Consider the following 22,292-nt stretch of genomic DNA (forward strand, 5'->3'; position numbering starts at 1 on the left):
TGTGCGCGCAGCGTCTCTGTGTCAATGCATATCCGTAGTGTGGATAGAAGTGAGTCCTTTGGTGAGATATAGCTGGATAATGATCCAATGCTGTAAATGATACCGAGGACTTCAGAATACTGCCGTTGCGTTGACTGCTTGTTTTTGTTCGGAGTTGCTCCTAATCTCTGCATGAGTATCTCCCAGCCCAGTGATCATGTTAATGATTCTCAGAAGGGGGCCTAGGTAGTAGCGGCGCTGTCACCCATTCGTAGGTAATCCCATTGCTTGCCAGTACAGATCCGGAATACCATACACGCCCGAAGAGATTGGTGCGTAGAAGGTCTGTCGGTATGACAGGAACCTCGGCAAGCTCATGTTGACGGACCTGCCTGAGCACCATAGCCCCCCCTTGGTGCAAAGCCGCGTCCGCCACCTCTTGCAGGTCCTTGGGGTTGACGAACGGGCTTCTCTTGTGTGTTTGGCGTTGATGGGCGACTGATTCCGGATTCCTTCTTCTGTATAAATACGGAGCCAGGCTTTGGAGTATATGTAGGGTCGAAGAGCTGGCGCGCAGGAGCTGCCGTTCGTGCTGGAGATTGCTCATTGCTCGACCTTGGTTGACTGTCCCTCCCACCGCGTCCGCGTCCCTTGCCCCGTGTAGCCTTGTTGGGAGAGTTGCTGCGCGAGTCCTCTGCGGCGGAAGCAGCTGGTGAGCCAAAGATGCGCTCTCGTGCTTCTGCGTACTTGCGCTCCTTCTCCGCCCGCTCCTTCTGCGCACGTGCTTTGCGCTCTTCGAAATCTGCTGCTGCCTTCTTCCGTCGCTCTTCTTCGCTGTCATCGTCATCAAGGCTCATGCCAGCCATATTGCGGGAGAGGACTTGAGGGGTGGGTTTGCGCGCAAGCATCGTGACTTTTGGTTTGAAAGTTGCTGCTACAGGAGCAGGGCGGACTTCAGGGTACCATTGAGGCTCTGGGTTCTCGCTGTTCAAGCTAGTTAGACGTTGTGTCTGCGACTAGAGATTGGCAACTTACGCGGCCTGCCAGAGCTGCTTGTTGAGTTCAGCATGCTGAGCCTTGAGCTGCGCTTTTGTGAGTTTCGGCTTTGGCTGCTCTTCTACAGGTTTCTCGTCTTCTTTCTACAAGGTATGAGCGATCGCTTTCAGGAGAGAGGGGCACATGTACATCAGCGAGCGATTCCCAATCGTCGTCCCAGGCGTCGGCGAGTGTGTTCTTGGGCGGCATATTGGGCAAGTGTTTTTTCGGTCGACTGTAAAGAGGGGTTTCGTCCAAAAGGTCAAGTCGCGTGAAAGAGTTGTGTCCCACAGGTATGATGTCGCCAATATTTCGAAGGGTCCCCACCTTGACCCCTGCGGCGGGCCGCGATTAGCTCCACGCCTATGTCATTCACTGTTGCCTTCTACAGCGAGCAACAACCCGCGTCGCAAACGCATTTACTGCCGCTATCACGCCGCGAATACCCCCGTAAAGCTCGCAAACATGTCGGGTAAGTCACGTCCCCGCGTCAACCACCCGCCATGGCCTCCAAACGACAGCGCACTTACCTGACGCCCCTCTCAGACCGCGACGGCGACTCCACCATGCAATCGTCCCCCACTAATGCTGCCTCGGACGATGAAATGTTCCCTGACGAAGCTCTCCCAAACAATCCAGCCACACCCCACAACTCCAATCTCGCAGGCGTAAACGAAATCTCACCACCAAACTCACAACCTACAACCCGCGAGACCCTCGGCGTCAACTCAAACGGAAAGCGTCCACTGTCTACCGGAATGACGCAAGCAGCTACGAGCAACGGCACGGGTGGAAGCGGTACCCACCAGGATGCTGAGACAGGTTACCAGTGGAGCAAGCAGGAGGACCAGCCGGGCTTTGAGTGGAAGAACACTAGGGCGCGCGAGGAAGAGGCTAGGGCACTGGACAACATTGTCGACAAGAGCAACATGGTTAGATGTGAGTATGTTCTATTCGGCTGCCAACAAGTCTGCTAACGAGTGGAAAGTGCGTTACGGTGATCCGCTCGATTCCAGCATACCCCCAAAGACGAAGCGCTGAAGGTGGCATACAAACATGCTCTTGAGGAGCACAGAAGCATCCACGTAAAGGACTATAACCACGACAGGAGTTGCGTAATGCATATGGTATCATGATTGCAAGATGCGCGCGACGTCCAGGCAATCCGACACTATGAGCCTCACAGAGACGTGGAGTGCAATGACTTCATACATTGAGACAACCTATGGGCTTAGGTAGCTCCAGTATCGTGTCTCGTGAAACACAGCACATTCAATTCAGATTCTTGACTGATCTGCTCTGAACCAATGCTTCAGACCCCGCCCATCCTGAACGCCGTCCCATGCAGTGATATCTTTCCAGCCCTACGAGACACGTCTGACTTCTCAGTCGCTCTCATTCCCGTCGTCGTCATCGTCGTCGTCCTTGTTGGCCTCCTTCTCCTCAAGCGGATCTTCTGTCAATTCCTCTCCGACAACCTCCTCCTCGATTTCGTCATCCTCGACTTCCTCGTCCTCGACGTCTTGTGTCTCGTCCACCTCCTCTTCAGTGACATCTCCCTCACCCGCATCTCCACTCTCCCGTCTGGCCCTCTTCGTCGCCCTCTCACCACCATCATCCGCACCCTCCATTGTCACGTCACCACCTTCCGCCGACTTCGCAGGAGTTGAAGTAGCAACCTCGGTGGTACCATTTGTAGCTTTCTTCTCTTCGCGTACCTTCTTCCTGTACGTATTCCGCTTATCGGCTTGTATCGACGTGAATTTGGTGACTTCGGCCTCGAGGCGGGGGAGAAAGGACGCGAATTCCAGCTCTGTCATTGCATCGAACACATCTTTCGGCATGACGGTTTTCTTGCCGCTGGCGAGTGCCTTTTCCGCGGCGCTGGACAATTGTTAGCGAAAGTCTATTTGTTGCAATCCGCATACATCTGGCGTATGATAGGTTTGTAGGGACCGTACGCTGATGTGATGTAGTTGACAAACACAGTCGCGCTCTTGCTCATAGCAAGGAGCGCATCTTTTTGTATTTGGGTATTCGGTGGCAGGACACCTTTGGCCAGACGCTGGACTATAGACTTTGGCAGATTCAGGTCCTGCAATCGCATTGTTAGCCGTATTGTAGTCCAACACGCTTTCAAGTAATGCGACAAACCTCGACACCCAAGCTCTCCTCTCTCGGTACTGATCTAGGCGGTGCGGGACTCTCTTCGTTTGACACCGCCGATACATTGCTCTTCCTCGGCGGCATAGTTTGGTGTGGTTACGGACGTTTGAGTATGGAAGCAGCGTCGTTCGAATAGTAGAAGATGCGATTGCGGGATGGGTTCACTAGGGAGTGGTGGGCGTAAGGGTGATGGCCTCGTAGATAGTTTTAGTGGACCCTGACGCGTGAGCACGCGTTGAGGTCTGGGCGCGATTTTGGTAACCAAAAGACGGAGATTGTCCTACGTCACGAATATTACAACTACTATCACATCGCGCATAATGAAGAATATGTTATGTGTGCTAGCATGTTTATCTTGTGTAGTCTGTAAATTCAGACTTTGGCACAAGTTAGACCTCTGCCGGAAATGAACTTTCGCGAAGTGTAGATACAAATCTCGTAACATATAGTAAGCGTGGAAACATCCTCTCTGGAGCCTCATGCTATCAACTACTAAACGTAAAGAGAGAAAGTCACAGTTCGAACATGCTGACGCTATTCGTTTCGAGAGATATCATCTGGCTCACAGTTGGAATTGTCCTTCCGTTCGCCTTTAAGGGACTAGGTCTGAAAGGACAGTGAATTTACAGCAGAGTGTTCTCACCTCTGGTATTCAGATGCGATTTGACTTCTCATTTCAAAGATAGGTCCGGTGTTCCTTGTGGCACGATCTTGTGATTCTCAAGACCATTGCAAGCATCAGTGCAAAGAGGCGCTTTCGGATGGCACCGACCCTTATCGATATCTCGCCACGTGCCCGCCCTGGCGCAATCTGCCCAAGCACCCCACTGAACTAGAACCTGGAGCGATCCTTCCTCTGCATCTTCATCTACAACAACTTGACACTGTCAACGTATTTGGTTCCATCTCGTCTACTTCGCATCCACCAGATACTGACTGTCTTATACTTGATTCACCGCCCTTGTGAAGCTGTGAGGCGAAGCGGACTACAAACCTGCTTTCCGAGACGTGGGCACATGGACTCTCGTTCTCCCCGAGCAGCTCTGGCAAGTCGGTCCGCCAATCGTCGGCTTGTGGAGGGCCAAGGACCTTTTGAGCGTATCCAGTCTCGAAGCGAGCACCAACCGGGCGCCGTTGCTGAATGTGGCACGCCTCCAGCGGACACCCCGCGTGCTATCCATTTCACTCGTTGCCCTGAATTTTTGACACGTTAATGACTCACAATAGCTCAATGCAGTACGCGTTGCTAACAGATCACTCCAACTCCAGATCTTGCATCGCGGAGAATATGTGGATACACACATTCCTCTGATCCCATATCGACGGTTCTGCTACAGAGTCTAGCGGGGCGGATCTGGGGTATCAGTGTGGCTGAATCCAGACTACCAGCCAAGAAGTCGTGGTCTCCTTGGCTGCATCCCGCTGTTCAGCACTCTGCGGAAGAATGGCGACAAAAAGCTTTTGGGCAGTTGGGCCTCTAAAGACTATGCGACGCATGCTGGGTAATTCACGGAAGATCATGATCAGGAAAGGGATGAAACAGGTAGCTTGGTGCACGATTACGCCTACCACGAACATCCCTTCCTTACAAGGCCTGACAGCACAACACTAACAGGACATCATGCCTTCAACCCAACTGCTTCATGGTAGACCCTTGGCAGCAAGATGACGTTCGAATTGGCAAGGCGCGCGCAAAGCCAACGGTAAGCAACATATATGCCCAATATCCAAATGCACTCAGCCTCCCTTCTAAAGCGGATTCGTCCTTTCACCTTCCGTTATCCATATCTCAGTTGCATGCCCAGCAAATCCTCTCATCCTTGGCATAACTCTTACCCCGGCAAACGTTCTCCTAGTCCGGTCTGCACCGATAACCGCGTGCCTGGAACCTCCGCGAATCATCGTTACCTATTCACACGCTCTTAAGCCTTGCAAGGTCCCTGCATTGCTGATCGTCCCTCTTCTTCTCACCAAAAATGACGGTGCCAGCTTTGAGGATCGTTGTTGACGGCGATAGCAATAGGGTATATCGAAGGGGAGACAAGGTTACTGGAAAGATCTCCCTGGCAATAGAAGAGGAGGCAGAAATTGAGTCGCTGAAAGTTATCTTTGCTGGCAGTTGTGTCACCAAAACGTCCCGGCCTTTACATGTGAATACGAAAACCGACCCTCCTGCGCAAAGACACGACTACGAAGAGAAGATTCGACTGTTCAACCGCGAGAAAGAGCTAGTTTCTTGCCGCACTCTTGGGCCGAGGAAGTACTCATGGGACTTTGAGTTTGTCTTTCCAGAGTCTACTGAACCACACTACAAACGGATGGCACATGGCTCTAACTATCTTCGAGAGCCACACCCACTTCCGCCCTCGTTCCACCTCAAGACCAGTGTTCCAGGTGGCGCAGCCCAGATATCATATTTTGTCCAAGCCAGACTTATCATTAGTGGCTCGATGGATACCAAGAGGTGCAAGTATACACTGCGATACCATCCAAGATCGGAAGTCGACGTGCCACAACGAGCGAAAGCTACATCTTCTGTACTCTATACTCAAGCATGGAAGCCACACAAAGAGAAAGAAGAATCGCGGGTTAAGAAAGTGTTCTCCGGTGTCTCTATGAATTCGACACCTCGGATCATTCCCACATTGTTTCATCCCGAGAAAGTTGCTCCTGGACAGCACATGCCGTTGTCGCTCAGCCTACTGAACGCACGAGATCCTGCCAATCATGCTGAACGGGAATGCATCATCGACTCCTTGACAGTCACCATCTCGACGTACTCTACAACGATGTGCGGCCACACAATAATGGATCCCGAGGACGTTGTATCGAAGCACATCACCTGCATATCGCGAACCAGCATGAACAGACCGATCCCATTCAACAAAACGACAACTCTGACGTCCAACTTTCGTCTCATCGACGACACGGAGTGTGTTCCGACCTTCAAAACATATTCGATCACCCGACGGTACGTACTTGGTATATCCATCGGTATCAAATACAATGATCAACACTTCACCATCCGTTCCAACACGGCACTGGAGATTCTACCTCGCATACCCCGCGACCGCTCGCTATCATTGCAACTAGAAGACGGCGAAGACTTTGAGCCACTTCCGCAGTACACGCCAAGAGAGCCGTCGCGAGAGTTTGCTCCAGATTACGAATCTCTGTACGCTCTGTCACCGGTTGGGTCAAGAAGCTCAAGCCTGTTTTCTGGAGGATCAACACCAAGTTCTGCGGCGTCAACACCCCAGACTGAAATTGAGCAGCCGAATTACGAAAGAGTTGTAGTGTAGGGCGTTGTCGAGATGTGGGTTCAGGTGGGGCGAAAATTTTCCTTTCGCGTTTGCACCTACCTTACTTTGTGGGTACCTTTACCTCACGATATCTCATACTTTGAGCTGAGCGTACTAGAAATATTTCATATCGTCAAAGAACCGAAATTTCTCATATTATATGGTTTGCTAAATCCAGTCACTCCATCAACAACGGTTCGGTGGTGTAGTTGGTTATCACGTCAGTCTAACAACGACAGTTGTTTCTAACACTGAAGGTCCCGAGTTCAAACCTCGGCTGAATCAACCGTGGCTCTCTTCGGAGAGCAATTTCTTTTTGCGCTCGCGTGGGTGAAGGATAGTGCTCTAGGGTGGGAACGATACACTGTTATCGACAAGAAGCGGACATGTCCCGTGCTCAGATCTCGCCTCTACTTCTCAGCTGTGAGCGACACTCATTTTTGTTCCGTCTAGTAACTGGGATGAAAATCACATACGAAGAAGAGTCTTGGTGGACACATCTGATCAAGCAACAAGTTATTCAAAAAGAACTGGTCGTAACCTTTCCATATGTAGGAGCGATGCGTCTATACTCTAAATTTGTTTATATGCAACGATCAAGCTATACCAACAACTTGTCCCCCGTCGTCTATGTTCAACTCATCCTCAGGCCTCAAGATCAGTCTCCGCCTAGTCTAAATCTAGCACATAAGGTCGAACTTCTTCTGGCGGTCCGCAGTCATGGCACCCCAGGCAGTCTCGTCAGCAGCCTTTCCATTGTCACCAATGGAAGCTGGCTTCCAGGGTTCGTCGAAAGCCTCAAAGTAGAAGCCGTTGAAACCCCAGTCGAGCAGCGAGCAGAAACCGTGCTGGTAGAAGTGCTTAGCGTTGTCCAGTCCACCCTTCGCAGCGTCGTAGTCGGTGCCAACAGCCGTGGGCCAGCCGGTCTCGCCGTTCCAGATCTCAGGGGCCTTGGAGCGGCCTCCAGCGACCTTCTCAATGTGGGCGGTGGCTTGGTACATGTCGTCAAGGTAGACGTGACTGCAAGAGTGTTAGTCTGTGTTTATCCTTCAAGGTGTGCTTGACTGAAGGATTGTACGTACGTAGCGTTCTCACGGCTGGCACCCTGCCAGAAAGCAAAGGCGTTAACCATGATGATGTCGGCAGTGCCAATGATGGCATCACCAGTTCCGTCGGCAAACTTGTTCCATGAGTCTGCAGTTCCGACCTTGATGCCAGAGGGCAGCTTGTCCTTGACAGTCTTGATCTTGCCGGCGAGCTCCTCACCAGTGAAGTTTCCACGGTAGAGGGTCTCAGAACCGACGGTTACGGCGTAGATCGTATCGGTGTATTGCTGGGCAACGTCGGTAATGGCCTTGAGGTCCTTCTGGAAGGACTCCTCGACATCGGGCCTGCGGTACCATGTGTTAGCAAACTTGGCTCTGAATCGTCGTTGGTAGGAACATGAAGCTTACCAGATACCTAGAACAACCTTGAAGCCGGCTGACTTGGCAGCCGGGAGGGCGTTCTTAGCCATGTCGCAGTCCGAGGCAGCGTAACCACGAACAATGGTTGAGCCAGAGTTCGACTTGATCATCTTGAAGTCGTCGGAGTAATCCTGCTGGGTCTTGCATGCTCCGCTTCCCATCTTCGTTCCGAGGGCGAATCCCATCTTGCCCTTCTCAGCAGCCGAGACGACGGCGGGAGCAGCTGCAAGCGCAGCAGCAACAATGGAGAAACGCATCTTCGCTTAGAGTAATGCTTCGAGGAGAATATACGGTGGTGTTGGTAATGACGGATCGATGCGGGAAAGAGAGCTTCAATATGGTACAAAGCTGTCTAAAGATAGAGCTGACGAGGCCAAATAGCCAATTATGCAAAAAGAATGAGTGTATGAACTACTTCCAATAGAAGCAAAAGAATGACTGTGACGTAGAGTCGCGGAGATTGGATAGTGTAGTAAAGAAGAGGAAAAGAAAGGCCTTGGTGCCTGGGGTTTGAAGGGGAAGATCAAGGGGGGCGCGCAACCCACGCTAAACTTCAGAGTCCTGGTTTAGAAACAATGGGTCTCAGGAACACCAATCACAGCGAGTGACGCCACATGCTTGCACATGCTTAAGCTGATGGGAAGAGTGGGGCAGCGGAGTTACGGCATGTGTTCTATGGGCGTCGAGAACACTGAGGACGTAACGTGGGTAGGGGGATTTGGCGGTGTTGTGCACGATGAGTGTTGTATGGATTCAGCTTGAATTTAGCGATACAATGTCTTTGTTTTTCTCGCCTACTCTAACGTCCCGCTCGCGTCTTGTTGCGATAGTTCACGCACTGGCAACCTCACCTGAAGCTCTTCACGTCAACTGCAACCATAAGTATTGCGAGCCTGTTCGAGGAACCGAGACAGCAACAAATTTTCTCAATACCAAATGCAAGTTTATATACATTTCGCCTACCCCTTGGATAACCGAAAAGGATGCGCTTCAGTATTCAACACAAAGTCATCCAAGCTAACCAAGCCCGTATCGGCGAAGCACAGGTAAAAGTACTTCAGGGTCTCTGCCATCCAGAAACTCTCCATGTAGTCCTCTTTCTTTGACCCGATGACAGAAACGTCCATGATCGCAGCATTCGCAAGCTCTGTGTCCGTTGCGTTGGCTACAGCCTCGAACATCTCCCATGCAGTCTCGCGCCAAACGGGATCGCCCGTGATGCGCCATAGTATAAAGACAGATTCAATGGCCTCGGGACGAAGGATATAGCGAGGGTCTTTAGCAGTGGTAAAACCTTTAGGAAGGTGAGACTTGTGCTGCGGTCGTGCAGCTGCTTCTACGGCATAGCGCTCTTCGTCATACGCGCAGGATTTACGATGATCAGGGCCGGGGCATAGAACCATGTTATACCTTTCTGGCATGATACCAGTGGGAAAAGACTTGTAGGCGTATGCACACCCGCGAGCAAGCTTCGCTCCGGTTTCGAGATATTCTGCGTTGTCGAACAGCCGCCCACCGAGCGCGAAAAGACCACCGATGAAGCATGACAGATGCTCGCTTTCGGGGTCAAGACTGGGACCGTCCTCATGAACATCGACGTTGCCTGAGATCAGAATGTCCTCGTTCCCTGGTATCATAGGTGCGAAGAATAAGTTGTTCATCGCCGTATCCATGAAGGAGCGTGACATGGCCTCGTACTTGCTCGAGCTTAGCTCTGCAGACCCAAGCAGGGCATGCGCCTTTGGTAGGTACTCATACAAGGAATCCGCATTCCCACCTATCGTAAACTGATAACCCGAAACAACGTCTTTGGCGCGCATGGACACCATCATAGGCCACATGCCTGGCAGTTTCGTCTTCGTTTGACTCTCCGCGAATACATCCATCAGACTCGACACAGCAGCATAGTATTTGTCGTTCCCCGTGATCTGGCTCAGCCTGCTGAACTCTAGCGTGATGGTACCCGGACTTGCGCTGACCACTTGATTCTCGACGATCAACCCAGTGCCCTGCTTCGCATTTTCGAAGTTGATAAAGTCAACAGGCATGCCGTTCTTCGTGTTGAAGGCGCCATATAGCAGGTCGCCCACCTCGATCGCTTTCGCCTTCAGCACCTCATGTCCACTCAAGTCGTATGCAGCAAGAAGCCCGCCCAGGTAGCGTATACACGTCTCGAAGGTATTGACTGTCGGTGCCGTAGACATACCGAAATCAATGGTCGCAACAGCTTCGACAGCTTCGTAGAATTCGTTCCGCATCCCTAGCATCCAAAGTGTGTCGAGTGAGTCTACCAATGTCGCAGCCCATCCAGAGAACTGGTCGACATACTGTCCACTTATCGGCTTCAGCGCATCCTTCATCCATGCCTTGCTCCTGTAGCTTGCCCAGCTCTTTGCAAACACTCGCTTCACCTCCAATCGTCTCTCCTCCTGTATGGCGTGTACATTGCTCGGGTCGGGTGTGAAGTTGTGTTGAATACGAGGACGTTTGGTGAAGGGTGAAGGAAGCTTGGGGCCGAGTGGAAGCGGGTAGGTGAAGTTCACGGAACTCCAGTCGAAGCTACTCGGTGTTGCGAGGATGCGCGGGATTTGAGATGGATCATTCATGTAACGCGCCAACGCGGCGGTAGAGCCGTGATCCGCGCCATGACGGGACGGGAAGGCTTCGTCCTTGGGAAGGAAGTAATAGATCCAACAAACAATGGAGACGCAGAGAGCGATATGTCGAGTGCGCACACGTGGCATTGCTGAAGCGCGCTCATAGACGGCAGCTACGAGCTAAAGAAGGAATACAGGCGCACTCCATCGCCGGATGCGATTGACGAGACGCGCGGGGGAAGGACCGATGAGACTTAGTATTGCGCAATGTGTTACGTGTCTAGAACAATGCTATGGGAAGGGTTTCTGATACAGTATGCGTTGCCGGCGGCTTATGACGATCGCCGAGGTTGATCCGTGCAACGGAGATCACTCAGAAGCATTCTAACGGTTAACAACAGCTAGAGCGTCAAGTACGTCACAAGCAAGAAGCAACTTATCATGTTATGAATATTATTGAACTAAAATTGCCTACTGACAATAGGAGAGGGGTATACTATGCTGATGCCATGCGTCAAATCTAACAACTTTTTCGACCGTAAAAATGCTACAACAAAAACAGACATTTACTTCTTGCTACTCGCTCGGCTGTTGGCTCTCGGCCTGCCTGCGAAGCTTTCTCTTGTGTTGACGCGGTCGATGTCGAACGGATTTGGGTTGAAGTCGAGATCCCTCACAGTTCTCCGGCTTCTTGTCGAGCGCCCAGTCTGAACCTTCTTGAGACCCTCGCCATCCGTCTCCTTCTCAGCCTTCATCTCCTCGAACTTGGGCGCGGACTCTTCCTCGTGCATCTCCTCTTCGACTTCCTCTTGAGGAGTAAGAGTGGCGGCGCGCGAGGTATCCTCTGATTCGGTACCGGCGGCCTGTCGGGCTGCCTTCGCGGCATGTTGGTTGCGGATCTTCTCCATGAAGGCTTCTGATTGTGCGGCGTACTTGCACTTTTCGCGGATGGTCTTACCGTACTTGTAGAACAAGAACGGAAGCGGCAGACAAGCGACAGCTAGGAAAGCAGGTACGGATGAAGCCCAGTGGATACCAAGGCGGCTGTACATTTGCGAGGTGAAAAGAGGGAAAGCAGCACCGAAGACTGAACGAATGATACCGTTGCCAGCCAAGACGGATGCAGCGAAGATCGTGTACGAGTCGATGAGATAGTTCATGATGGACAAGAAGATGAGAACCATGCCGAAACCGAATGGAATGGAGGCGACGACGCTGGCAGCCCATGGGAGAGTCGGGGAGTTGGTCCAGGCAAACCAGAAGAGACCAATGGGAAGTGCGATACCGCCGATGATGCACATGGGGAGACGTGCCTCGGGAGCAGCAAATCCACGACCGGACTCTTGAACCTTCCTCATGTACATCTTGTTGTCGACAGTAATGACGTATGTGATAGCAGACAAGACTCCAATGGCGACAGCGACGAAAGGCAGACCGCTAATACCCTCGTTCCAGCCACGGCCAATACGGTAGACGATTGGGAAAGCACCGAAAAGCATGTAAAGGATACCGTAGATGATGGCGTGGTAAAGCGAAAGCAAAAGGACAATGGGCTCGCAGAAAAGCAGGATCCAGGGACGCTTGAGACCAGTCGCGAAAGCCTCTCCGAGCGAAACCTTGCCTTGGTCGATATCAGTACGGGATCGGTAAACCTTTCCAGAAATCTTTGAGAGCTTCTCAGCACGCTTCCTAAGCAGGACCGGGGCGTATGTCTCGGGAACGAGGCAGGTGGTGACAACGAGAATCACTCCGGCCCAGATAGCCATGAGACCGTTAACCCATCTCCAACCTTCAGTCATACCCAAGAATCCACCAATGATCGGACCAAGAACGGGACCCATGAATGGCGCAGCAGAGAAGATTGACATGGCAAGTCCACGCTCGTTTGCGGAGAACAGATCGGCAATAACACCTCCAGCGTTGGTGAGAGGACTGGAACCGAAAGCGGCGGCGAAGAATCGAAGAATAAGCAGGCCGTAGATTGTGGGCGCACCAGCAGCACCAGCGTTGAAAGCCATGAAAGCGGTATACGTTCCAATGAAGACAACCTGGCGACCGTACAATTCTGAGAAAGGAGCCCATAGAAGCGGTCCGAGAGCAAATCCGAGAACGAAGAGTGATACACCGAGTGTGACAACCTCTTGGCTGACGCTGAACTCAGCCATAATTTGTTGGATACCTAGAACGTGTCAGACGTCATTCAGTATGCACTTTGATTTGTGTAGAACATACCTCCAGAGAAAGCCGATGAACAGAATGATACGACGAGAACCGAGTTAGCGACAGCAATGGCCATGATCCACTTCTTCGTCTTAGGCCAGGTCATTGGGTTCCTGGGGTCGTTGTCGATCCACTCCACCACATATGGATCTTCCTCAGTTCCCGCACCCTCGTAGTCGTAGTTGATGATCTCCTTGGTAACGACACCCTGGTCCGTGATCATCTTCCAATGAGAGATACCATCTCTTCCAGACTCGACGTCCATGTGACTGCTATTGCTGTTTGCCGCAGAGTTTGCGGCAACCTCCTGGTCCTTCTCCATCGTAGTGTTGTTATCGTATCGGATTTGGCGTTGTGTGATAATTGATGTCTTCCGTCGAAGGAATTTGGAGCAAGGCGGTAGGGACGATGCCCAGTATTAATTAAAGAGTATCTAAAGTAAGGGAAAAGACGAGAGAGTTACGACACAATTAACCTCGGAGGAGAAAGCAGGACGATCACAGCGGGACACGCCACATATAAACAACCCAGGCACACGGTGGACGGCGCACAAGTCATGCGATGCGGCGGTAAAGAACCCACTAGCAATGCGTGACAAGGACAAAACAGATCGGTCGACAAATGTTCTGGCTGCCCAACCAGCTGGATTCGTCCCTAATCCCGACTTGCAACGCTCCCAAATCCGCTTGCAACGTGCGACCCATGAGGCGATGACACCATGATCAAAAATCTTAAGTTTGCTCGGCCGAAGCGTCGGGCTATGCTCGAAACAGCGACGCCTCTGAAAAGCTTAACGCGCGGAACCAATCGAAATACTCCCTCGGACAGTAGGCGCCGAATTCGACAGGGGTTACGGAGATGGGAAAAGGTGCCGCTATGCATGTTGCAGATCGCGGACAGAGCGTCATAGGGCTTTGCAAGGTTATTGCAACGATCTCGAAGTGAAAATGTACCGAGATGCCGAGGTTACCTTGTGGATTCATTCCAGGGATATACTTAGCAAGTGAGATTTCTCGCTCGTTCCGCCGCCTCTAGTTAAAGTGCGGACGGTAGGCTGCTTGAGCGGAGGATCGGTCTCATACATGCAATCCAGGCACTCTACTCCACAACTTTCTTCAAAAGAGGAGGTTACGCGTGTTCTTGGTGTGGAGATGAGGATGATTACTTGTCTACGGTGTACCGTGTAGGATGAGCAATCATGGTGAATAGCTGCTTAACTCCATCACCATAGCCGAGGTGCAAGAGGCGACTGAAACTTCGTTGCGAGCGTATGCATACGAGACTCATCTTATCTCATCCTCGCAACTTCGCACGGGAACGGGTTGATTCCTCAGCAGAATCCGCTCCGCTCCACCCTGGTTCGGACCAAGACGCACTGTACCGACTCCGATCCGGAATTCGGTGTTACATCAGCTGTACATATTGTCGGAATACGCAAACCCTAAATCCAGCCTGCTGCGTATACACAACCTCCACTGTACAGACCTGCAGTTCCCTGAGCAACGGTCAACCCGACAATCCAAATACCCCAACGGTCGTATCTCCCGGATTTCCAATCAAACACTCGTACGCCCCGTGCGTTGCGGCTCAAAATAAGCTTCGCTTCGAAACGAACGGGGCTCCCGAAAGCCGGTGGGTCTGTCACGACTCATGCTGGTTCTAGAAGATGCATTGAGCCGCATCGTAAGATTAGCCCCTTCTCTCAACGTTTTCTCAATTATTGCCGAGGTACATATAACGTGACCGTGTTTGGACGGGACGCGTGGTGGGTTGAAGTAGGTCTTGGGCTGACGACGTACGTGCGAACACATCTATGGATCTGACTCCGAATCATGCCTACATTTCTGTGTCGATGAAACTAATTGTCTTATTGCAAGTAACCTTTTGCAACTGACAATGACAGGAGTGTTCATATCACAAATCTAAGCAGACCGGGTGTTCTTGTCTTGGCTTTATGAATCTCGTTATGCCCATGCGGTGGTGAGGATGGATCTATATTCGTAACACACCCTGGTTTGTGTTTCCAGTTCACTTTTTGTTCAATCACATGCCATTCCCACTTGTGATGAATTGTATCATAACTTCCGACATCTAGCTTGTGTCATTCTGATTTCATATACATATCTTTACGTTTTATCGTAATCGTGAGTGCCCATCCAACGCCAACGCCAATGCTAGCTCAACTTGCCATGCTTTTAGATCACACTCGTCTTTCCAATAACTATCTTACACCTCGTTGCTGGGGTACGTAACCTTCTCAGTAGGCAAAAACTCTTCCTTGACCGCCCTCATGTTTACGAATCTCGACAACAGAGTCGCGCTGCCAGCCTTGTCGTTCGTTCCGCTAGCCCTCGATCCACCGAATGGCTGTTGTCCGACAACCGCACCTGTGCACTTGCAGTTGATGTAGAAGTTACCAGCAGTGTCCCTCAGCTTGTCCGACGCATACTTGATGGTCTCCCTGTCCTTTGCGAACACGGCACCAGTCAACGCGTACTCGGAAGTCTTGTCGATCTGCTTGATGATCTTGGAGAAAGCGTCAGGCGCGGCGTCATCATAGACGTAGGTCACAAGGATGGGACCGAAGAGTTCGCGAGACAGGAGAGGGTGGTTGGGGTTCTTGGTGCGGTAGATGGTGGGGTGGATGTAGTAACCCTTGCTGCTGTCGTACTTGCCGCCAACGACGAGCTCGAGATCACTGTCGTTCTTTGCTTCGTCAATGACACCGGAGAGCTTCTTGAAAGATGCCTCGTGGATGACAGGGCCGATGAAGTTTGAGAAGTCCGTAGGCTCGCCGATCTTCAGGGCTTCGACCTCACGTACAAGGATTTCCTTGAATTCTGGCCACGCAGACTCTGGTACGTACAGGCGCGAACACGCACTGCATTTCTGGCCTTGGTATTCGAAAGCACCACGGACAGTCTGGATAGCTGCGTTGGGAATATCAGCATCCTTGTGGATAAGATGGAAGTTCTTTCCTCCAGTTTCTCCGACGATCCTTGGGTAGCTCTGGTATTTGCCCTCAGCCACACCGTTGGCAATCTTGCCATACAACTGACGGAAGACTGCTGTGCTGCCAGTGTAGTGTAGAGACGCGAATTGCCTGTGAGCCAGGACTTCCTGGGTCACTTCCACAGCATCACCAGGTACCCACTGGATCACGTTTGGTGGGAGGCCGGCCTCGATAAGAATCTGGTAAAGAAGCCAGTTCGACGCAATTGCGGATGGGGATGGCTTCCAGACAACGACGTTGCCCATCAGAGCTGGAGCTGCAGGAAGGTTACCGCCAATGGCTGTAAAGTTGAAAGGTGATACTGCGTAGACGAAACCCTCAAGAGGACGGTACTCAACGCGGCTGCACGAGTTAGCCTTGATCTTCAGCTGCGATCAGGGGTTGTACATACTTCCAGACTCCCGGTGAGTTGTGTGTTGGCTGATGTCCGTATGTGTCTTCCGCGTACTTGACATTGAACCTCAAGAAGTCGCAAAGCTCAGCCGCTGCGTCAATCTCGGCCTGCCATGCGTTCTTGCCTTGTCCCACCATAGTCGCAGCCATGATTTCGTACCGGTACTTTGTGGAGATCAGATCTGCTGCCTTGAGAAACACCGATGCACGCTCAGCGAATGGAAGTGCCTCCCATGCTGGCTTAGCAGCTAGTGCTGCATCTATGGCTTTCTTTACGTCGGCTGCGCTAGCATTGGAGTATTTGGCGATGACATCGGCGTGTGAGGAGGGGTTGTTCTGAGTGAGGATCGAAGAGTTGTTGATCTGGAAAGTGTCAGAACGATGTGAGGACTTTTCGAGTTCACAGCAAAGCTTACGTATTCTCCTCCTACAGCAAGAGGTACTTGTACTGGACCTTGCTTCTTCATACGTGCAACCGCATCTTGGAGCTTCTGGCGGTCTACTGAGCCTTTGGTGTAGTGTTGCTATCGAGCATGATCAGCGGATTGATTCTGAACATTAGGGTTCCTCTTTCAACTTACGTTAGGCTCGTTGTTGACAGTGGGAATCTTGAAGTTGGCGAGCGTCCCCGCATACCGTCTTGATGCAATCTGCGCGCCAGCATAGGCTGCGGGCAGAGCATTCAGAGTCTTGGAAGCAGAGCGTAGAGGCTGTAGACCCTTTGAAGAACCCATTGTGAATAAAACTGTTAATTTTGTGTGATCAGAAATCCCAAGGAACCTGTCGTTATGTATCTTGAGCTGTGAAGCTTAACGTGGTGGAGCTCTGGGGTGAGCCGACGGAAGCCGAAAGTGTGGGGCGGCGAAACCTACCTATGGGAGCCAACATATCGCCGAACCCTCTCATCGGTGGGTAGTTGCAGCTCGGAGAGAACTTTTCACTTGTAGGATGGTCCGATGCAGATCCGATATCGCAGAGACTTCACGCGGTCAGTAGCGGTACACACATGGTTCACGCAGTCAATCGCAAGGCTTGCATCGGAAGAATCCACAAATTCTAGCGTCAGAGATGCAGGATCATCTTCAAGAGCAGGTAACATATCATTGATAGACTCGTGATATCTAGTCGAATCCTTTTCCTCTGTGCAAGTAAAGTAGACTAGCACTATAGTCTTGGATGAACGCCATTTCGCCATACCAGTCAAAGTAAGCTGCCTACATTTCCATAGCTTCTGGTGCTGCAGCATCACTCGGTTCGTCACCCCATAGACCATCGAGCTTGAACTCAGCGGCCCACTCCTTGACAATCTCCTTCTGATCACCAACGAGGCCGCCCTTGGTAGCTGGCGCAGTCTTGGTGGAAGAAGTCTCGGCAGGTGCGTATTTGGGAGGGCTTGTCCATCCTTGGATACGACCATCTCTCCAGTCATTAATGACAGTCTGTGCCGCTGCATGCATGTTTGGTACACCACCCTTGCCCAGTCGGCCTCTCTTTCTTGCTACCTGAACTAAAAAGTCGGTTGTCTTGTCGTTACCCACGGCGAGTAGGGGAGGTAGATCGTAGACTTCCATCAACTTCGAAAACAGTTCCTCCGAAGACGATAGCCTCTTGAGTAACAGAGTGACAGCAGGAACGGGATCGTCAATCTCTCTTGGGGGGACGGCATTGAGCAGAATAAGTCGTGCCTTTTGCTGTACCTTGCTTTCCTTGGATCCTTCGGTATTTGGGAAAACGATACCAGGCGAGTCAAGAAGCTTCAACTTGTTGTCTATCTTGACTTCGCGCAGACTGGTAGTAACACCAGCCTCGGCACCAGTAGGGCAGCCAGCAGACCTTCCGCTTAGTCTTGAAGTCAGGGCATTGATGACGGATGATTTGCCAACATTGGGATATCCAATAATTCCGACTCTGACTGAGCGCTTCAGCTGACGAGACTCGGCGAATGTCTTCAAGGCCTTGAAGAGCGTCTCGGATGTACCCTTCATCGTAAGGTCCTTGTGCTCGAAAGTCTTTGCGTTTGGCGCTGGTTTGGATGCACGTAGAGGAAGGGTAGGGAATGAGCGGCGGAGGTGCACCAGCCATGCGCGAAGGACGGGCGGAGGAACAAGATCGATCTTGTTGAGGATGAATATCAGGCGCTTGCTTCCACGATCCGCTGCCATGACTGCCTGCTCCACCTCTTTCGATCGCGTTCCAGTTGGGTCGCGAGCATCGAGCACATACAAAACGACGTCGGCCGAGTCGACAACCTGCTTGTATACCTTGTCAAACTGTTTTCTTGACGCATCCTTGGCGACTTTGACTCCATCGCCGTGATCCGATTCGTCATCTTCACTGTCTTCCATGGCGTCTTGGTCGTCGTCGTTCTGTTCAAATTCGGCGGCGCGCGCCTTGGCGGAAGCTAACAGAGCAGCCATGGGATTCAAGTTGTTGTCCTGCGCATTCTTAGCAGAGTCGCGCATCTGCTGTGAACCATGTGAACTCACCACTTGCATCGAATTCTCGTCTTCGCTGTCTTCGGCCAAAAGTTCGTCACCTTCAGCGTCGAACTGCTCAAACTCCTCGTCATCGTCCATTGCATCTTCCGCAGTCGCGCCTCCCAGCCTTTGCTCCTTCGCTAATTGCCGTCTGCGCGCGGCCTCTTCTTCCTTTCTCCTGCGCTGCTCCTCGACCTCTGCGAGAATCTTGTCTTTGTAGGGAAACAGGTTGGGAATACCGGGTTCTTTCTTCGTCTTGGAGCGCCATGTTGGGTCCTGTACATGTCAGCATGCGAGCACTACAGTCGCGCGCAGTTGGTGTACCTTCTTCGCTAGCTTCTTCGCCTTCTTTTGCTTCGCCGCCGACGCCTTCTCAATCTTGTGCCGTAGACGCACGGGTACGCGCTTCGATTTTGGCTCTGCAGTTCGTATTAGTGCTACTCTGAGGTCCAGAGACGTGGAAAGCCTTACTTCCGACCTTCATAGTGAATTGTTGACGTGGTAGATGTTGGTCGCACTCGTCTCTCAGAAAAGTGAGAGGATCCAAAAAAAGTTCGGCACGTGAAAAGTTCTGCCGCTCGTGTCCGCCTAGTTAGCTTTAGCCCCACCCCCGCGGCCCTGGCAAGCTCAACTCTTACATCCTCTGACAGGACGAAAACAAGCGCAGATCAATCTCTGGTACTCCTGAATAGGACCCTCATCCACAGACTAGTCCTCGCAGCTATGGGCTGAAGTGTTGCGGCTAACTTTGTTGAAACAGTCGTCACCATGATTGGCTGCTTTCGGGTAGCTTTCCTGATGCAGTTAGCACTAAAATGCATTCTCTTTCCCTACTACAGATATCTTATATACATCGGCCCTCTTCAAGTCTTCAATATCACAGCAACGTCTTGATCTTGTTCACTGCTAGCTCATCGACCACACCTGTAACCTTTCACAATGACTGTATCCGAGGCCTCTTTTTCGGCGCCGGCCAAAACCGTCACGTTCAATGGCCTGGTAAGAACCACTCTTGGTCGCATTGCAGACTATTAATACTGATAACTGATTACCTGCAGCTCTTTGATATGGAGTAAGCCTTAGTCTTCAAGCCAATATTAGCTAGCAGACAGCTGATGTTGGCAGTGGTACTATCATCGACTCAACGGATGCAATAGTCAAGCACTGGCACAAGTAAGTCGTGTCGAAGATTCTTCACATCTAAAGGCTTACACATCCGCATAGGATTGGAAAAGAGATAGGCGTCGATCCTAATGTAATCCTCGCCACATCGCATGGACGAAGGTCGATCGATGTCCTTAAAATCTACGAGCCAAAGCTCGCAAATATGGAGTGTAAGCACTATGTCTTTGTTTTGACAAAAGCAGTCATCTGACAGATAAGATGTCAACCATGTCGAGGGCTTAATACCAAAGGAGTTTGGACAAGACGCGGTTGAAATACCCGGCTCGCGAGCCTTGTTGGACAGGCTCGAAGAAAACCTCGTTCCATGGTCTATCGTCACCTCGGGCACGCGGCCGCTTGTGCAAGGCTGGCTTGATGTCATGAAGTTGGCGCATCCCAAGAATCTCGTAACGGCGGAAGATGTACTCAACGGCAAGCCAGACCCCGCGTGCTATCAGATGGGCGCAAAGAAGCTGGGACTCCAAGAAAAGGAACCTTCCATCGTTGTCTTTGAGGATGCGCCCGCAGGCGTTAGGTCTGGCAAGGCAGCAGGGTTCGTAGTGGTGGGACTCTACACAACCCATACACTAGAACAGCTGATAGAAGCGGGCGCAGATTACATTGTCAGGGACATGCGCAGTGTCACCCTGAAATCCTGGGATAAGACGACTGGGCAAGGAGCCATACAGATAGAAAATGCCTTGGTTTAGGCAAGAAGAGCCGACAATGACAAGTACCTTACTCATTCTTGTGTGGACGACTCAGTGCTTTGCCAGGGTTGTTGATGCGCTTACTCGACACTTTCAGGTTACTTGCAAGCCCAAAGTACTCGTGCATCGGTAATTCAGCTGCAGTCAGACGATTGAAGCTCACGATAAGCGGTAGATTGGACGGAAGATCAGGTCGGGGACCGATTTTGCGGCGAAGCAACAATGTCCAGAGGTTGTAATGTGCTTGACGCATGCACAGCCTGGCGACCCTTCCCCAGCATGCAAGTGTGGTCGCTTGGAGTACTAGCCTTGTTCAACTTGCCGTATCATCCTCCCTAAACGGGAATCGCGGAATGCATCGCATCGCATGAAATACTCCATTTTGAGCAGGCTGAGCCCCCAGCGAACAGCTTTCTAGAAAGATGACGGCGACCCAGACTACTGCAGTCGAAGACGTCAGCTGGGTGTGCCGTCGCTGTGGTGCGACACGACCAGCTGGCGTAGGAGTGAGGAGAGAAGACTAAGTTCAGACGGGTTGGCGAGGAGGTCTGATAAGTCGGCAGGGTGCATCGCCTGATGATAGGGACGCCCTTGCAGCACGACATCTTTTGGTTTGGGCCAGCGGGTCCCCCAGCTGGGGCGCGCACTGAGTCTTCAGAGCTAGGCTAGGATTGTCCGTTGCCCAAGTCAGTCAACACACAAAGTCTGTAGGACGAGGCGGGGCCAATTTGAGTTTCGTACGTCGCACTGAGGCCCCTTTGCTGCAAGGTACGCTCAGGAACAGTCCATCTGATGCCAAAACATGTGCGCCGACATCCGAGGCAGCAGATCAGCGGCGCGAGACGCCCCTTGGCCATGCGCCCGGTGGCATCTCGTCACACAGATGGTCGACTCACTCGGACCGGAAGCGGTTACTGACAAAGAGCTACTCGGCGAGTCGTGAGAGGCATGGCATGTCGGCAACAAGGCGAGTCGCAGTGTTGACGCCATGAGCTCAAAAGCGCGCTCGAGCCCGCAGTCCACGTTGAAGCCATGGCTGCGGCCATGGACTCGTCACTAGACATTTTGACGTGCAACGTGGTTGAGAAGGGCTGCTTTGGCATGGCATTGACATGCTCTCTCGCATTCATGTATATTCTCCGAACGGGGGAAGGCCCAAGCTGCAGCACCATCCATCGCTTTCGAATCAGTGGGACATGTCTCCCGCCCGAGGGCGGATCACAGCCGCCGCCGCAGCTCGCTCCATGGCCGGGCCAATTGGCGCCTTGGAGCAGAGTGCCCCTGTGCGCGCAATCGTGAAGCGCGTCGGGGGTTGAGGCTGCCGGCCAGTGCTGCGTGTCGAAGTGTCTGTGAAAGGGTGGCAGCCCTCCACCACAGTGCACGAGGGCGAGCAGGTGCAAGAAACAAGAGCTCGAATCACCAGGTGCATGTTCTCCAGGATCGAGGTGTGCTGAGCGGAGACAGCCAGTGTCACGAAACTATTTTTGTGCCGGAGCAGCATAATGCATGCTGGGGGGGTTCAGTGGCTTAGCACGTTAGCACCTCCGACCAACCAAGCGGCAGCCAACAACCTGATCGCTCCTCCTGCTCTTCTTCTCCGTCGTCGTTCGCTTCGTGCCTTTCCTACCGCGCCGTCGCGCTGAATACCCTCGTTTTTCTATTGTAGATATAGAGTCTACCGCTGTTGTTTCCCGCTCCCCTTCGTAACCGTCACTCGCTACCATTACTGGCATCTTCCCTCGACACACATCTATATCCCAGCCCCGACCC

The 22,292-nt window shown here is 52.0% G+C and overlaps 10 protein-coding genes and 1 non-coding gene across 11 annotated transcripts; 4 read left to right on the forward strand and 7 right to left on the reverse strand.

The window, feature by feature from the left end:
- Window positions 1-263: 263 nt before the first annotated feature.
- Window positions 264-1,370, reverse strand: CC77DRAFT_777414 (hypothetical protein). Its single transcript, XM_018533144.1, has 3 exons — window positions 1,165-1,370; window positions 1,015-1,118; window positions 264-963 (listed from the first exon to the last, which is right to left on the reverse strand). Exons 1-3 carry the CDS (start codon window positions 1,222-1,224, stop codon window positions 354-356), a joined length of 774 nt encoding a protein of 257 aa, XP_018387484.1. The 5' UTR covers window positions 1,225-1,370; the 3' UTR covers window positions 264-353.
- Window positions 1,371-1,403: 33 nt separating this feature from the next.
- On the forward strand, window positions 1,404-2,227 carry CC77DRAFT_776287 (hypothetical protein). The gene is made up of 2 exons (XM_018533142.1): window positions 1,404-1,953; window positions 2,003-2,227. Exons 1-2 carry the CDS (start codon window positions 1,518-1,520, stop codon window positions 2,053-2,055), a joined length of 489 nt encoding a protein of 162 aa, XP_018387485.1. The 5' UTR covers window positions 1,404-1,517; the 3' UTR covers window positions 2,056-2,227.
- On the reverse strand, window positions 2,025-3,283 carry CC77DRAFT_1019070 (histone-fold-containing protein). The gene is made up of 2 exons (XM_018524743.1): window positions 2,976-3,283; window positions 2,025-2,898 (listed from the first exon to the last, which is right to left on the reverse strand). Exons 1-2 carry the CDS (start codon window positions 3,119-3,121, stop codon window positions 2,400-2,402), a joined length of 645 nt encoding a protein of 214 aa, XP_018387486.1. The 5' UTR covers window positions 3,122-3,283; the 3' UTR covers window positions 2,025-2,399.
- A 1,461-nt stretch (window positions 3,284-4,744) lies between these two features.
- Window positions 4,745-6,698, forward strand: CC77DRAFT_781341 (hypothetical protein). Its single transcript, XM_018533148.1, has 3 exons — window positions 4,745-4,883; window positions 5,037-6,554; window positions 6,601-6,698. The coding sequence occupies exon 2, from the start codon at window positions 5,157-5,159 to the stop codon at window positions 6,480-6,482; it is 1,326 nt and encodes a 441-aa protein (XP_018387487.1). The 5' UTR covers window positions 4,745-4,883; window positions 5,037-5,156; the 3' UTR covers window positions 6,483-6,554; window positions 6,601-6,698.
- CC77DRAFT_t29 lies at window positions 6,677-6,767 on the forward strand. Its single transcript has one exon. It is a non-coding gene; the product is annotated as a tRNA-Val (tRNA).
- Window positions 6,768-6,994: 227 nt separating this feature from the next.
- Window positions 6,995-8,403, reverse strand: CC77DRAFT_1019072 (glucan 1,3-beta-glucosidase precursor). Its single transcript, XM_018524744.1, has 3 exons — window positions 7,937-8,403; window positions 7,565-7,873; window positions 6,995-7,502 (listed from the first exon to the last, which is right to left on the reverse strand). Exons 1-3 carry the CDS (start codon window positions 8,203-8,205, stop codon window positions 7,163-7,165), a joined length of 918 nt encoding a protein of 305 aa, XP_018387488.1. The 5' UTR covers window positions 8,206-8,403; the 3' UTR covers window positions 6,995-7,162.
- A 312-nt stretch (window positions 8,404-8,715) lies between these two features.
- Window positions 8,716-10,885, reverse strand: CC77DRAFT_1019073 (seven-hairpin glycosidase). Its single transcript, XM_018524745.1, has one exon. It carries the CDS (start codon window positions 10,690-10,692, stop codon window positions 8,908-8,910), a length of 1,785 nt encoding a protein of 594 aa, XP_018387489.1. The 5' UTR covers window positions 10,693-10,885; the 3' UTR covers window positions 8,716-8,907.
- Window positions 10,886-11,019: 134 nt separating this feature from the next.
- CC77DRAFT_1019074 (MFS general substrate transporter) lies at window positions 11,020-13,420 on the reverse strand. The gene is made up of 2 exons (XM_018524746.1): window positions 12,778-13,420; window positions 11,020-12,724 (listed from the first exon to the last, which is right to left on the reverse strand). Exons 1-2 carry the CDS (start codon window positions 13,085-13,087, stop codon window positions 11,112-11,114), a joined length of 1,923 nt encoding a protein of 640 aa, XP_018387490.1. The 5' UTR covers window positions 13,088-13,420; the 3' UTR covers window positions 11,020-11,111.
- Window positions 13,421-14,795: 1,375 nt separating this feature from the next.
- CC77DRAFT_986041 (delta-1-pyrroline-5-carboxylate dehydrogenase 1) lies at window positions 14,796-16,905 on the reverse strand (the record flags this gene model as incomplete). The annotated part of the gene is made up of 4 exons (XM_018536211.1): window positions 14,796-16,120; window positions 16,170-16,534; window positions 16,588-16,695; window positions 16,753-16,905. 4 exons carry the CDS (start codon window positions 16,903-16,905, stop codon window positions 14,992-14,994), a joined length of 1,755 nt encoding a protein of 584 aa, XP_018387491.1. The 3' UTR covers window positions 14,796-14,991.
- Window positions 16,906-17,254: 349 nt separating this feature from the next.
- On the reverse strand, window positions 17,255-19,321 carry CC77DRAFT_1039497 (hypothetical protein). The gene is made up of 4 exons (XM_018527163.1): window positions 19,120-19,321; window positions 18,973-19,067; window positions 18,658-18,924; window positions 17,255-18,606 (listed from the first exon to the last, which is right to left on the reverse strand). The coding sequence occupies exons 1-4, from the start codon at window positions 19,130-19,132 to the stop codon at window positions 17,386-17,388; spliced, it is 1,596 nt and encodes a 531-aa protein (XP_018387492.1). The 5' UTR covers window positions 19,133-19,321; the 3' UTR covers window positions 17,255-17,385.
- On the forward strand, window positions 19,282-20,613 carry CC77DRAFT_1019078 (HAD-like protein). Its single transcript, XM_018524747.1, has 5 exons — window positions 19,282-19,647; window positions 19,707-19,720; window positions 19,774-19,821; window positions 19,873-19,982; window positions 20,032-20,613. Exons 1-5 carry the CDS (start codon window positions 19,588-19,590, stop codon window positions 20,520-20,522), a joined length of 723 nt encoding a protein of 240 aa, XP_018387493.1. The 5' UTR covers window positions 19,282-19,587; the 3' UTR covers window positions 20,523-20,613.
- The last annotated feature ends 1,679 nt before the right edge of the window (window positions 20,614-22,292 follow it).

Source organism: Alternaria alternata (assembly GCF_001642055.1).
Source record: "Alternaria alternata strain SRC1lrK2f unplaced genomic scaffold CC77scaffold_7, whole genome shotgun sequence".
Lineage (NCBI taxonomy): Eukaryota > Fungi > Ascomycota > Dothideomycetes > Pleosporales > Pleosporaceae > Alternaria > Alternaria alternata.